Source organism: Mugil cephalus, chromosome 11, assembly GCF_022458985.1.
Source record: "Mugil cephalus isolate CIBA_MC_2020 chromosome 11, CIBA_Mcephalus_1.1, whole genome shotgun sequence".
In the NCBI taxonomy this organism is placed as follows: Eukaryota; Metazoa; Chordata; class Actinopteri; order Mugiliformes; family Mugilidae; genus Mugil; species Mugil cephalus.
Window position 1 is genome coordinate 11,067,343 of NC_061780.1, and position 14,635 is coordinate 11,081,977.

The 14,635-nt window shown below is 42.8% G+C and overlaps 1 protein-coding gene across 2 annotated transcripts; it reads left to right on the forward strand.

Annotated features, from left to right (window-relative positions):
- Window positions 1-202: 202 nt before the first annotated feature.
- Window positions 203-14,604, forward strand: tax1bp1b (Tax1 (human T-cell leukemia virus type I) binding protein 1b). Of its 2 annotated transcripts, XM_047598333.1 has the most exons (19): window positions 203-296; window positions 3,475-3,668; window positions 6,138-6,240; window positions 6,664-6,854; window positions 6,946-7,104; window positions 7,976-8,124; window positions 8,236-8,326; window positions 8,952-9,137; window positions 9,226-9,477; window positions 10,194-10,364; window positions 10,690-10,762; window positions 10,874-10,894; window positions 11,017-11,135; window positions 11,296-11,421; window positions 11,944-12,030; window positions 12,695-12,893; window positions 12,976-13,130; window positions 13,229-13,314; window positions 13,581-14,604. In XM_047598333.1, the coding sequence occupies exons 2-19, from the start codon at window positions 3,492-3,494 to the stop codon at window positions 13,777-13,779; spliced, it is 2,544 nt and encodes an 847-aa protein (XP_047454289.1). In that variant the 5' UTR covers window positions 203-296; window positions 3,475-3,491; the 3' UTR covers window positions 13,780-14,604. The 2 variants fall into 2 exon arrangements, with proteins under 2 accessions (XP_047454289.1, XP_047454290.1); XM_047598334.1 differs by lacking the exon at window positions 10,874-10,894.
- Window positions 14,605-14,635: the final 31 nt, after the last annotated feature.

The window sequence follows — 14,635 nt, forward strand, 5'->3', positions numbered from 1 at the left end:
TGCTGGAGTGCCTTCAAAAAAAAAGCATTAAATAATATTTATTAAAACTAGTGGTTCCATGACATCTACTTTTTCACATATTGTGCTTTTTTGTCGGCGTTTAACTATTAGTAAGACAGTTTCCTTGACATATATGAGAGACATTTACATTTCTTTCCCCCTAAACTAGGCCCTTTCAGGAAATGACGCAATGTTGTTATTATTCCAGGAAGAGGACACGGGAAAGCACTGAACTGCGTCAACAATTGTTTCTATGATACATTGGGATTTCAGTGGCTGTTCAACATGGCAACTAGGTATGTTCAAAGCTTATTTTATACATTTAACTAAGAAACCAGCTGTTGACATTTTTGTCCGTTCGGCTTGTGTTTGTTGGCTATAGTCGCGACTGCGAAGTGTTTACGTGTTTAGCAATAACCTTGTCCTCCAGTTGGTAGCTCGGCTCTCTACTTACACTAGCTGCCCTGTTTTCGGTCAGCGCGACGTATCCTCTCCCATTGTGTGTATTTAACGCCTTAAAGTGAACATTTACACTTGTAGTTAAACATTTATCTGTACCACGGGTCGCCATACTCTGTGGTTAATGCTAAATCTCGTCTCGAAAGTAAGGAGCTAGGGCTAGCCAGCTAGCTGCATAGCTAAGTTAGCTGGATATGATCTCACTGTATTCACATTAGGCCTCGCCTCCAAACTGGTAGTTGCTATTTCGGACATTACTTTGACTATTAGCAAATTCTTTTCCAGCGTTAAACGAAAGGGTGAGGGCTCCTGTGTTTGCAGTGAATGACAACACTTTTCGGTTTTCAGATCGACATCCGAGGAAATGTTTTGACTGTGACAGGCCTAATTACGTCGGGTAATTTATATCATCTGAGGCCTAGATGGAAAGTCCCTCCTGATGTCGGACTCTCACTGGCCCTAATGGTGTTGTTTTCTTTTTAGTGTTTGGGTCAGATGTTAAAGAAGAGTCTTTCTCCGTCGTCATTTATAACTAAATGTTTGAGGTGGCGCTGAGTCAATACATACAGTATAATATGGTCTAACAGACCAAATAAAGGTTCATACTAGGCTCATACTCTCCGTGGGCTAAAAGTAAACAATGATTTAAATATGAATGAATGTCACCCAATATAACTGTAATTATTACTTCATGTACCATTCACATGTGTGTCTAGGTGCGGCAAGTAATTATGCTTTATCCTGGCTTAAGCACTTTTCCTTTTCTCTTAAAACATACAAATGAAACACACAAAGAAATCTCAGAGGTTATAATTAAATTCAATTATTTCTATATAAAAACAAAGATACGAGTTGGTATGGACAAAATAAAACCGCTTGTTCATCTTTATATTAAGTTACAAATGTATTTTGGGAAAGGCTTGTACATATATATATATATATACACACACTTCAAAAATGGTTTAAGTGTTTAAGTTATCAGAAAGCTAAAACCTTTAAGATGTTTAGTACAGTTATCAAACAGTATTTGCGGTACAGTAAATTGCCTTTCTCAATTTGAACGTCTGTTACACTTTTGCAATTGAACAAAGACCCATTAATTCTGTGTTTCAGCATCCATTGTTTAAAGTTGTATGGCTATTGTTTTTTATTTATTTATTTATTTATTTTTTGCAATATTCCCATGTCTAATGTGGACATGAGAGGTCACATGGATGTCACACTTTTCAGCCAAAGCAAAGGTTGAGTACTTGCATTGTTTATCAACCCAGGACATGTGACAGATACGGAAACGATCACTGGCAGCGAGTCACACACTGCGTGATGGATTACCTTAACTTTTATATGGACATTGTTATATAGTAAAAAGTGTGTCCTGAATTACCAGCAAGCCCTAGATAACCAGCAATGATAGGAGCGGGATGAGGAACAGCACAGCACATCGGAATGTAATGTGGACACAAGTAAAGGCTCTTTTGAAGCTGGCTGGACTGCCCGGTTCCAGCTTTAACACCCCCCCCCCCACCCACTCATGTGGCCACACCCTGGCCTATCAGTGTAGACAACGTCTCCTCAGCCCCGAGGCATGACAACATTGGACTTGATAAAGTTTGCATAGAAGAAACAAACACTGGTTGATCACAGTGTTTCAGAATGAATGATTTCACATTGAAAAGCTGTAGTTAGCAGCACCGGAGCAGCCTAGGGGGAACTTCCCTAACCCTGTCCTATTCATTAAGAACACACCAGATTTTAAGTACAAATCAGAAACGTGCCACACATTTAAATATGGTGTTGACATTTCTGAATGTTCAGGAAACAGAGGTGTCTCAGAGATTCATGATGTTTATTGTCATATGCACAGTAGAACAAAAGTTTAGACCATGCAGTGAAATTCTTGCTTTGCAAGTCTCCCTTACCAAAAAAAAAAATATATATAAATCAATACAAAGGGAAATCTTAAGGGAAAGAAATACAAAACCATTAAACTAACACAAGGTGCAGGAGAACTAATTTCTACTGTAGGAAACTTCCAAGACTAAGAAAAGAGTGATCCACTGTCATATATCTGGACCAATCCTGCAACCACTATCTATTAAAGGAACTTTATGTGGAGATGTTTAGGACCCGTAGGTACCATGGGCTATGCCTGACCAATAAACCGGACTGGTCAGAAAAAGTAGGTATAGAAAAGGGCAAGTCAGTTCTTTGCTGTGTTGTGCAGGCAGAAATAAAACATGACACGCTATGGCTGGACAAGGTGGTCTAATAAAATCACTGTCAGCATAGAGAAGGACTCTGTGTAAACTACTGTCCTGACAGTGACAGTCACCCACTGTACACAACCATAATGAAGCAGAGGAGTGAAGTATGTTCAGTGGCAAGTTGTCATTACAGAGCTGTTCAAGGGATTCCCTTGACTCCAGAGCCATTTGCTCTGCTTACATGCACCTCCAGTCACTTTATGCACTGTCATCTTACAAAGTGGAAGTTTTACCTGGTGTATCAACCATCTCTATATGTACAGGACTTTGTGGTTCAAAAATGTTAATATTGTATCTGTGCAGCAAATATTTAAGCATATTTTAATATGCTTATGAATGTATTAAACTACTGGAAGCTTAAATTTCCTTAGGGATCAGATCAGTAAAGTATGTCTCTCTTGTCAAATGTAAATTTGGGTTTATTGTTCAGATGACAAACTTGGAGTCTGTTCAGTCAATATCCTTCATTGTAAGTGCAAATAAGTACCTCATAAGCCCATGTTTGAGTCCAAAGAGAAGTTAAACAAACTCTTGTCTCAGTGTTATAAATGATAAGATTATTGTCACTGTTACGGGTTTTAATGTAAGTTACAAAGCCAGTAGGATAAATGACTTAATAATACTGTAGGATTCTCAGTGTTAAAAGTGTTTTTACTTTTTAACTGGCTGGCAGTCAGCGTAGACAGTGGTATTGTAGTTGTTTCTGTGGTTGTTTCATATGTGTTTCTTTATTTGGTCTCTCTCTGTGCAGCCACTGCTGAGTGATTTATGGCACTGTTCCTGGACGGGGCTTTACTGAGCAACAACATGGACACATCAAACTTTGCCCACGTCATTTTCCAGAATGTGGGCAAGAGTTACTTGCCCCACGCTGCACTGGAGTGCCACTATACTCTGACACAGTTCATCAAACCACATCCAAAGGACTGGGTTGGCATATTCAAGGTGAACAACTATTTTTTACTCTATTATAAAATACTATACGAATGCATAGTCGTAGTCTGTGTGCTTGTAAACGATTTACAGCTCTCTGTCAGTGTTTTGTTCTGCATAAATGACATGAATGGGATTTTACTAAAAATGTGGGAAGAAATAATTCATCCAGTTGTAAGAAAAGGTAAGAAATCAAGTTCAGAAGGAGTGGACCCTCACTACACACTTTAGTGTCCCACATGGATCTTGTTATAGGAGCACATTAAATCTAATACAGTGGCAGTAATTTATTTTCGTTTGTAGTGAATGGTGCATGTCTCCAGGCTCCTCTGGATCACCTTGCTTTTTATCTACCAAAGAGGAGACCAAAGCTGAGATTAAATCGCAACAAATCACAAAAACTAAGACCTATACTAGTCTGTCCATTTGTGTCGCAGGAACCTACTCAGTTATATAAGTTACACAGCAGCATCTTGATGCACTGAGCGTGTCGAATTCACCATGAGGCACTGCATCGTGCAAAACCGTAACCTTTAATCTGTTAGAGGAAGATTTGCTCTTCCTTCTTTTTGTGGTTTTCGTGAAGGGACGTATGCAGAGCTTTTCCCTTACTCTCACTGTGAAATGAGGTCATGTTGGGTAAGTGGAGGTGGATCGGGTTTTGTCTGGAGGCTGTTTAAATGCTGGAGTCTACACCCCCCTAGTTGGATGCCACATCAACTTGTGATTAGCCTGGAGGTAGGCACCAGCTGGCAGCGCAGGCTGGGCTTCCAAACTACAGCACTTCATTGGGAAACGCTGAGTGTAAGATTGTAAATTGTGTAAAGTCGTGCCGGTGGTGTTGACAGATAGGCTGTTTGGTGCCAAACCCTTTAGTTTGCATGTAAGGAGATACCTGGATATGCTGTGCGTCACCGTTCAATCTATTTATTAGCTGTTGGCGCACAGTCAAACGGAGTGTACGGTCCCTCATTTTGTGTGCATGTGAGCTGCCTTCTATATGGTTCGTACCTGTCTGTATGCTTTTGAGTGCATGTCCCAGATGTTCACATGTTTGTGAGTCATGTTCTTGTTAGCATATGGACAAAAGCAGCTTCTGATGTCGAAACGTGTGTAGCGCTGCGTGATGTGAGCTGGGCTCGGTTTCATGGAGGAATGTTGTTGGGACAGGTTGTCAGTGCGGCGGAGGAGAAAGTAAACCCAGCTTTGTAATTAACCTGTCTCTGAGCACAACCTCTCTGTGATTCATGAACAACTAACTCCCGAGTAGTCTTAACCTAGACAGTGCTTCATCTGCTGCAATGATACTTCCCCTGACTTCTGTCAGCGTTCTTGTCACATTATTGTAACACCAGTGGAAGTTGTGCTAAAACCAAACCGCATGTCGTACAGCTAGGCTCCGTTGTCATGTTTTGTAACTTTTTACGTTTTGGAGGTTGCAGTGTTGTCTATGTTGCCGCCACTTCGATCTTTATATGGTAGCACAATGCTGCCCTCCTATTTATACACATTGCAATCCAGTCTGTTGAAGTTCCTCTCGGTGCTTTCGCCCACCACCACCTCTAATGAGTGGACCGGTGGGGGCTAGCCTTCAGTAATGACACTCACTAACTAGGTGCATGTTTTAATTGCTTCCTGTTCTTTACTGCTGGTGGCTGGAGCTGCACTGGTAACAATTGGGGGTTTTGGAGCAGCAAGGCCTTCTATCTCTGGCTCTGATGAACACTCGCAGCATTGTAGCTGTAGGGCTGTTTGCACACAGGTGAGAAAATAAACTGCCCAGACAGGGGGGGAAAAAAAGATGGTCCAGAAACAGCATGTAAACAGTCTGACTGGCTTGCATTTAAAAAAAAAAGTTCATTCAACTTTTCAAAGTCACGTGACCTAATCGATATTTTGTGGCTTGGGCTGGTGTGACAGGCTGTTTTTTTTTCTGCTCTTGTTGTGGATACACGCGTGCGTTCGTGTGTGCACCACCACAACCAGCCAGCTCAATGTGACACTGATTTTGTTTGACAGTTTTATGGCACTGGTCTAAAGTTATGGATGTATTTGCTGCACTTCCCCCTCATCAGCCATCAGTTAACAACACGTAAAATACATGTAATTACATTTTGGGTTTCATTTTCAAGTCGCCTACGTGTAAAATTTTCACCTTTCTCCCTTTTCCTGTTAGAAGTGAGTTGTAGCTACACTTCCACAGTCGGGCTTGTTCATGACAAGGGTCAGTCCACATGCACGTGGCGATCAGCAGTGGTTTCCAGAAGATCATTTTTTTTCTCCTCAACGGAGGCATGTTCTTGCACTATCATCCCAACATAGATTGAAAACCCCGTGATTACTGTAATAAACCCGTTTGGGATATTTTTGAAGTGACACTGTGGATTCGGGAAAGTTTCCCTGTTAATCCTCCATTGTTATTATCTTACACTGATGTGGTGAGAGCGTCTGGTTAAATGGATTCCCCACAATGTCTCACAGGTTGGTTGGAGCACAGCGAGGGACTATTACACATTCTTGTGGTCGCCTCTCCCTGAGAGCTATGTCGAAGGCACCGCAGTCAACAGAACAGTGGTCTTTCAGGGTAAGATCTTGCCATGGTTTTCTAAACATTTTGACAACTTTTAATAACCACGTGTCTGAGAGCTGTTCAGAGCATCGTTTAAAGCTTTATATGTAATCAATACATATTTATCTGCACCGACATACAGATATTCTGAACAGATCCATCTTAGTTTGTGTATTTTTTTTTATTTTTAGTCGAGAAGTAATGGAAACTGACACATTTGGGAAAAGATTTGCTTTTAGGTTCAAACCAACAACTTCCCAAATTCATCCTGTGTGCTCCAAATGAGTCTACAACGCAGGAGTTTGTGAACTTTTTTCCAGTTTGTGTTAACGTTGATGCAAGTTAAGCTCACGACTGAGCTACGTTTAGGGGTACGGTGGAACGTATTTTGCTTTGACTCCGAGTCCTGTTGATCGGATGGGTTTAATCCTTCTCCAGGATATTATGTCCCCAACGACGACGGCGAGTTCTACCAGTTCTGCTACGTGACCCACAAAGGGGAGATCCGGGGGGCCAGCACGCCTTTCCAGTTCCGTGCCAACAGCCCCTCAGAGGACGAGCTGCTGACTGTGGAGGATGAGTGCAACTCCGACATCCTGGTGGTCACCACCAAGGCCGGCTTCCTCGAGGTAAAGCGCGCCTAAGCATGGTGGGAAACCGCCTTTCCGCAGGGCTGAGTAATTATTCAGTGAAATACGATATTTATTTTTGATTTGGCAGCAAAAGGTGGAAGAAGCCCAGAGAGAGAAAGACGACCTGCTCAAAAACATGGCCCTCCTGCAGCAGGAGAAGGAGCAGCTGGAAGCCGATAAAGAGCGCCTGCAGAAGGAGTGGGAGCAGGAGAAGGAGGCCTGCGTCCAGCTGAGAAGAGAGAACCAAGTAAGCCGGGAAATGACCGAGTCAGTGTTCGAAGGCAGAGAGAAGAGCCAGCAGTGTAAAGGGAAAGATATGCATATATGTGTGTTCTAAAACTAAATGACACAAAAACACCTTGTGATATATTTTAGTTGTACTTTAAAGCATTAGCACATGCTTGAGTCATTCATAAGACTGGTTCTCTTGTAGTTATTCAAATCACCTTTTTTTAGTACATGTGGCCAAGCAGTCTCTTAGCACCCCCTAGTGAAGGTTTCCACACAGGCAGAGCTGTCCAAAGTCATGGTATACTCAAAGAATAAATCACCCCCCGACAGATATGAAGATCTGCATTATCAAAGAAGTAGTCCCATTTTTTTTTTATAGTATAACATTAAGTCCTAAAAGCATTGTCAGTAATAATTCCTTTTGGCGTCCTCTGCCATAAATCTGCTGCTTTTAAAACAGCTCTCAGATGAAAACATGATTACAGATTTTGTGGCTGTTAATTTTACGACTATACGTTTATAGGATTTTTTTATGTGGTGTGAAATATAAAGATTTCAAAATTCGCATTTGAGCAAACTGTAGAAACGGAAAATCATTTCGTCTTTCGTTTTTGATGTCATCTTTTGAGTTTCAGACTGATTGAGCCGCGAAGTTCGTTTTGATTTAGAATTGGCGCTTCACAGATAGTAAAGTATTCATGTTTTTACGCAGAGGAGCTTAGGATGAAAGACAGGGATGGAAAGTTACACGTAAGGAAGCAAGTGTTTCGTGTCCGAATCGAATCCGTTTAGATTAATGTTGTGTTGGTCTGGGCGCGGACTGGAATATATTTATTTTATGATTTTTATGAATCATTACACTTTAAATCATTTAATTTGTCTCCCAGGAGGTGCAGCACTCTTCCCAGGCCGTGCTAGAGGAGAGAGAGGAGGTAAAGAGGAGACTGGAGGAGGCCGCAGCCAGGATTATACAGTTGGAGGAGGATTTGATTGGAGTTACACAAAAGGGCCTTCAGAAGGAAACTGAACTGGACAGGTGAGCTCCGAATAAGAGAGGTTCATGCAGATGTGCTGCTTGTTTCGGTTAAATGCACAGAAATATTGTGTGAATATACCCAGTGACGGGTCTTTTTCGTCTTGTCTCCAGTCTGAAGGACAGAGTGAAGAAACTCACAGCAGAAAAGGAGGCTCTAGAGTCTCATCTCAAGAATGAGAAAGACGAAAAGGAACTGTACAAGGTAATTTACTACTTTTAAATAAATCACTTGAATGTGTTTTTTGTATTTGTTGTTATGTCAGTGGGTTGGCCTTAGCACGCGTTTAGGTGACCGCTAACATATTGACAGTTGCTGTTTTAGATTCACCGAATTTAAAGGTGTAAATCAACTACTTTTTTTTTTTCCACTTTCTTTCCCGTTTTTCACCTTCTAATTCCAGGACTGTTTTGCATACCCTCCTTCAACGTGTTAGTCTAAACAGGGCGCGGCTTATTCTGTCTTCTGGTCCGTCTGGTGTTTCCGCGTCTTTGTTGTGGTCGGCACCGCACAGGAACTGGGAGCGCCGTATACCGTACTGCCGCCAAAGAACCGGAGCCAAAAACCTTAATTTAACTTGTACTATCACACTGGGGCTCTTGCAAAAGGGCAACTTTATGGGCCTATCTCAATCTCTGTTTTGTAATTGAGGTCATGCAACATTTGTTTTAACGGTCTTATTTTAATGCGCTCTTTGGTGCACGCTTGTGATCGGTGTTGAATAAATGAGGGACAAGCCGACAAACTTTTTTTTTTTTTTTTTTTTTTGTTTACGGCTTGTGTTTTATAAGTTCTTTTGTGTGTGCGTGTCGACGCGCGTCCTCAACAGATTCACCTGAAAAACCGAGAGCTGGAGAACACTAAGCTGAGCGCCGAGCTGCAGATGCTGAAGTCCGTGGATGTAAACAAGGAAAACACCATTGCCCAGTTTAAAGAGGAGGTGGGACGCCTGCAGACATGCCTCACTGAGAAGGACAAACAGTACAGAGAGGTTCTGGCCAAAGTTTCCCCCCTGGTAAAAACGGTTTTGTTGTGCTTTACTATTAATTTCAGGATTAATTATAGAAAAACATGAATAAAACCCGCATGTCTGTCTCTCGCAGGGAGATATGAAAGCCCTGAAGGAGCAGCTCCGGCAGAAGGAGGAGCAGCTCCAGGCCAACCAGCAGCAGTCCACCTTGTTGGCCGCGGAGCTGAGGGACACTTCTAGCGCGCGCGACCGCACCATGTCTGAACTGTACCACATGAAGCTGGAGGCCGATGCCCTTCGCCAGGCCAAGGCTGAAGCCCAGGCCCAGTGCGCCCGCCTGGAGCGCATGATAGAGCAGATGAAGGCAGACGCCAAGCAGGAAGCAGTAAGCATGAAAATCTCTTCTGGGTTTATGTGTCATATTACATTTATTATTAGACACGTTTAATATTGTTGTTAACAGGTGTAAGGGATCTATGCGCGAGGAAAACCTCTTATAGTCTTTGACCCGGATTAGTAAAGGGCAAGAGAATGAAAACAACTGAATTTAAAACATTTACACTTTTAACGTACAGAATTAGACATGAATGAATAATTAAGGGCAACAACAAATAATTTTAAATTATATCTAAAACTATAATTACATAGGAACAGGTTTGTGTGTTTTTGAAAATCACGTTATAATGTCATTCATTATGGCTTCAAGATAAAGAATTGCAATATAATTAATCATAATACTGCTGTACTGTATATATTTGTCTAAATGTTTTCCAGATATGCTAGTGATAAATTTAACGGCATGAAACAAACGGGATGTTTTACTGCTTCTGCTTTCGAAGGAGGCCGTAATTCTTTCCGTTGTTGCTTTTTATTCATCACCAGTCTGGTACTAAAGTATCATTTGATAGCACTGCTTCAGTAAAACACAGTGTCAGTCGTTGTAGATAGGGAGTTGAGAAAAGACATTTTTCTGAGGGATTTACTTTGCATCTTTACAGTATTTTTGTAAAGTTACAGCGTAGCCGCACACTAGTCTGTGAAGACCGGTCATCTGCGTTGTTTATGTCTGATGTGTCTTTGCGTGATGTGTCACACCAACAGGCCAAAGCAGAGGAAGAAGCTGCTACAGACCCAGCTCTTGTAGCAGAGCTACAGAGAGAGGTGGAGGACCTGAGGCTCCGACTGCACATGGCTGCAGAACACTACAAGGAAAAGTACAAGGAGTGCCAGCGACTGCAAAAACAAGTGCTTAAACTCTCTGAGCAGCAAGGGGTAGGTCCCACCAGATACCAGCAGCATACTGTCATTAATCATGTTGCAACAAGTGGAAGAAGAGAAGGACCTGCGTTAGATTTCTGTGCGTTGTGCCTTCACTCAGAATGTTGTGTCGCCGGTGAATCGCAGAAAACTATGAAATTAGTCAAATAAATATTCATCAGCATTCAGTGCGTTTTCTCTAAGACATTTATTCATGTCTTTTAAACATTAACTGAATAGTGTGTGTGTTCATCCACGGAGTCATTTGTTTCAATTCCACTTGTTTCCATCTTGTTGTATTTTGATGCCATTTCATTCATTCTGTTTTTCCTGCTTGTAGGAGCTGAAGAGAAGCTCAGCACCGGAGGCGGCGGCAGTGCCTGCATCAGTGAGTCCGGACACTTCTGTGCCAGGTACTGACGCTTCATTATTTCAGTTTGTAAGTTGTAGAATGAGCAATTGCATTTAGAAACTGTGGATGCCTTGCAAATGAGTCCATCAACGTTTTTATTTTGAACTCACAGCTTGGATAAATTGGAATTCAGGTGGGTTGTAGCAGCATGCCTATTTACTTCTGTGTTTGGTTGTTAGTGAGAAAACAAGTCACAGTTTTTACTCGTCGCCTCTCATGAGCAAACTGCCTGACTGCTCTTCCCTTTCCTTATAGGAAGTCCAGGTTCTGCTGATCCGATGCTGGAAGCCATCATCCAGGAGAAGTTGAAAGGCATCAGCAGAGAGGCGTCTGACAGAAATGACAAGTACAGAAAGTGCAAGCAGATGCTGATGGTAGGAAATGCGCTTTTTTTTTCTCCTTCTGGGGCTGGTCATGCCACACCAGCCCCGAACTAGACGTTCAAACACGCGAAAGGACTTCTATAGTTCAAAGGTATTATGTAATGGTACGGTGTAATAAAAACGCGCCTGGTCAATGTTTGCTTCTCTCTAGGAGGAGAAGGAGCGTAGCTGCATGTTTGCTGATGAGCTGGCCAAGATGGAGGTGAAATTCAAGGAGCAACTGAAGACCAATGAGAACCTGAAGCTGCAGCTGGCAGCAGAAGAAGATCGTTATAAGGTTAGTCTAGCACAGCTAGAGTGCAGACACTTAGCTGCCAGCCACGCTGTCCTGTCTTCAAAGCAGGTCTGTCTTTGGACTTTTCTGTGCTTTTACCGCTGGCTGGTGTAGCTCAAGGATTGAGCCTTTGATGCTACGTCTCCCCTTGAACACAGTTGCTCTGACAGTGTTGTTTATGAGCGGGCCTATCTGTGAGACGGCATTTTACTGCTGTTTATGTCAGGCTCTGGAGACAAGCAAAGCCTCGCTCATCTCTAGTTGCCTGCCTAATGCTGCGCTTGGCTCAGGTCAGGCGGATATTTGCTTAGTGTCTCGGAGGAATTCAAACAGGTTGTTTTGCTTGGAGCAGAATTGTACATAAATCAGCCCTTAGCTGAGGGAAGCCTTTTATGGCTATGATCAATTAATGTCAGACGCTGAAGTCTGACTGTATTTCAGTGACACATTTTTCAGTCAGCAGCACATCAAAAGGTTGATACAAGTTTCTCATTGCTCTGTGTTTGTGTCCTGTGTTTACCGCAGGGCCAGGTAGCCGAGAAAGGACGCGAGCTGAAGGAGCTGAAGGACACACTCGCGCTTGTTGTGAAGGAAAAGGAAAAACTGGAGGGGGTTAGTGACAGCTTTCATTTTCTCTTTTATAGAGTTCTTCCACTCTAAAAATTCCCTGAGCCATACCCCTGCCATTTTCCCTCTCCCAATCTGGTCTGCGTTTATTATGCCTCTAATTGCAGATGCACAGTAAATGAGTTCTTATTTTCCATTCCATTACTTCAGGCCATAGCAAGGTCCTTGCTGGCCTAAAATATTGCTTCGAGGTAATGCTGTTATAGTTAAGAGGAGCAGAATGACCCAATTTGAGGTTTAGACTGTAAATTAACTTGGCGTCTACAGCGAACATCAATAAAACACAGAGTCCCGTTCCCTTTGAAAAAGAGTTTCTCTTTTAATGAAGGTGCTAATTAAACTGGTTGTGTGAGCAAGAAAAAAACTCAAGAACGCCCAGCTTAGCTTGGTGAGTGGAGGCAGTGATGTATGGCTCGCCTTATCTGACTGGAAAGTACAGAGAGATGAAGTCACATGTGGGACAGTTACATTCACCAACTAATAAGACAGAATCTGCGTGGAAAGAACGAAAAGGCAGTCGTTTTCCCACCAGTACAGTTGCCACACAGTCAGAATAAATAAAAGGGATTTACCCCACAAATGATTTTCATGTGGATTTTCGTTTTGCCAGTGCTCTTTGCTGTTACGCTAAATAATTTGTGTTCCTCAGGAGCTTCAGAAGGGCAGCAGCAAGAAGGGTGATCAGGGCTCCAGTGAGAAAACCAGTCTGGAGAACCTCCAGTCAAGCGTGCCTTTATTCCTGCAGTACCCGGTCCCTTACACCCAGGATGGCCCTACCCCTCTGCTGGTCTCTCAGAGCCCCAGCAAGCTGCATTTCGGGAACCCTTACTCCATCTCGGACTCAAAAGGTTGGTTTGCCTTTCAGAAAATCACCGAAATCACCCAAAAGACCGAATCAGAATTCACAGCCTCTCGCTTATTTCAATGCAGACGAGGCGGACGAGGAGTTCTCAGATGACCAGCCGCTCAGGCTGCCCCCTGTGGGGCCGCCCTCCTGGGACAGCAATGTGGTGTGCATCCAACCCACCCGCAACCCCAGCCGACCAGAAGGCCACGAGGAATCGGAGGAAAAACAAAACAACAATGTTAGTCCCTCTCCCATGTGAAACGTACACTTAAGCCTTCAGCTCTTGCCCGTCGTGGGTACATTTTAATTCATGCTGTTTTAACTCTCCTCTCTCAGGGTAATGCCAACGAACAGCCCGCAGTGACTGAAACCCATAGCCCGTTTGTGAATGATGGACAAACTGCCTTCTGCTTTGATCCCAGGTAACAACAGCCACACACGCCCACACCCCAATAAATGTCGTCTAAGTATGCTGCACCCTACAGTAAACCAAACCAGTGCATTGTAACTTGTGCAGAGCGTTCTGCTGCACAAGCCCCTTTTTGTTGGTATTAGTTGAGCAGCAGGCCACCCACATGGCATCAGACAGATGCTCTTTATTAGCCCGCGCTCCTGGTTTGCCCGCGTCATCCCTCGACTGCTTCGCTGACGTTGTCTCTCTCCTCCCGTCCTCTGCCCTCGTGCACAGCATGGACATGAAGCGGTGTCCGCTCTGTGAGGTCATCTTCCCGCCCAACTACGACCAGAGCAAGTTCGAGGAGCACGTGGAGAGCCACTGGAAAATCTGCCCCATGTGCAGCGAGCAGTTCCCGCTGGACTGCGACCAGAAGGTGTTCGAGAACCACGTGCTCACCCACTTCGACGGCCACACGCTCAACTTCGACTAGAGAAACAGAAAAAAACGAACACATCCCGTCTGCCAACTTCCTGTCAACCACTGAAATAATTCACTCTGCACTCTTTTCTGCATGTAATGGTGTGAAGATCCTCTCTCTAGGACTATACTGACTTTCGCTTTCTTACTTCAATTTAGAGAACACTTTGAGGTGATGTGACATTTTAATTCAGTGTGTACCGCAGGGTTAAGGGATCCGTTTGCAAACCAAAACGCTTCTTCTTTTTTTTTTTTATTATAGGTAAATTTGGATTTGAAGAATAATTTAGAGAGATGAGACTGTTGTACGTACATATACAGACCTTAAATTGACTCAGAGATCTGTTAAGACTACAGGAAGTAACGAATCAGGGAAAGAGATAAGTGTTTACCAAACTTACATTTCAAACATGCAAACAAATGTCCCCCCCCTCCTTGAACATCACTGTACAAGTCATTTGATCATTGTTTATAGAAAGCAGCCTTGGTGCACCATATGCAGTCAGGGAGAAATCTTCAGTGATACATGATTATACAGTATATCATCAGATCATCTATTTTAGAATAATTAAAGCCAATGATATTGTGACAGCCTTGATACTTTGTGTATGATATAGATTTGTTTTTAGGTTTCCTTTTCGTTTTGTTAATTTAATTGTCTCTAAATGAATCCTTTCATATCGTTAGCTAATCAGTGCATGCTCTGGCTTCTGTTCGATTTCCTTCTTTCATTCTTCTCATTTACAGTATTAAGTTATTTTATTCATAGAGATGTTTCATTAGTTAAGTGAGTTTCATGTATCTAAAATGAACTAATAAAGTCTGTTTGAAACCCTAACTGCATCTCCACGGAGTTCATGAAGAAGGAG

What these genes read in the sequence shown, in the direction of transcription:
- tax1bp1b (XM_047598333.1), top strand. Translation starts at nt 3,492, where the DNA reads ATGGCACTGTTCCTGGACGGGGCTTTACTGAGCAACAACATGGACACA. An exon ending in CAGACGCCAAGCAGGAAGCA is followed by an intron (nt 9,478 to 10,193) that starts GTAAGCATGAAA and finishes TCACACCAACAG; the next exon opens with GCCAAAGCAGAGGAAGAAGC. An exon ending in CAGAAGAAGATCGTTATAAG is followed by an intron (nt 11,422 to 11,943) that starts GTTAGTCTAGCA and finishes TGTTTACCGCAG; the next exon opens with GGCCAGGTAGCCGAGAAAGG.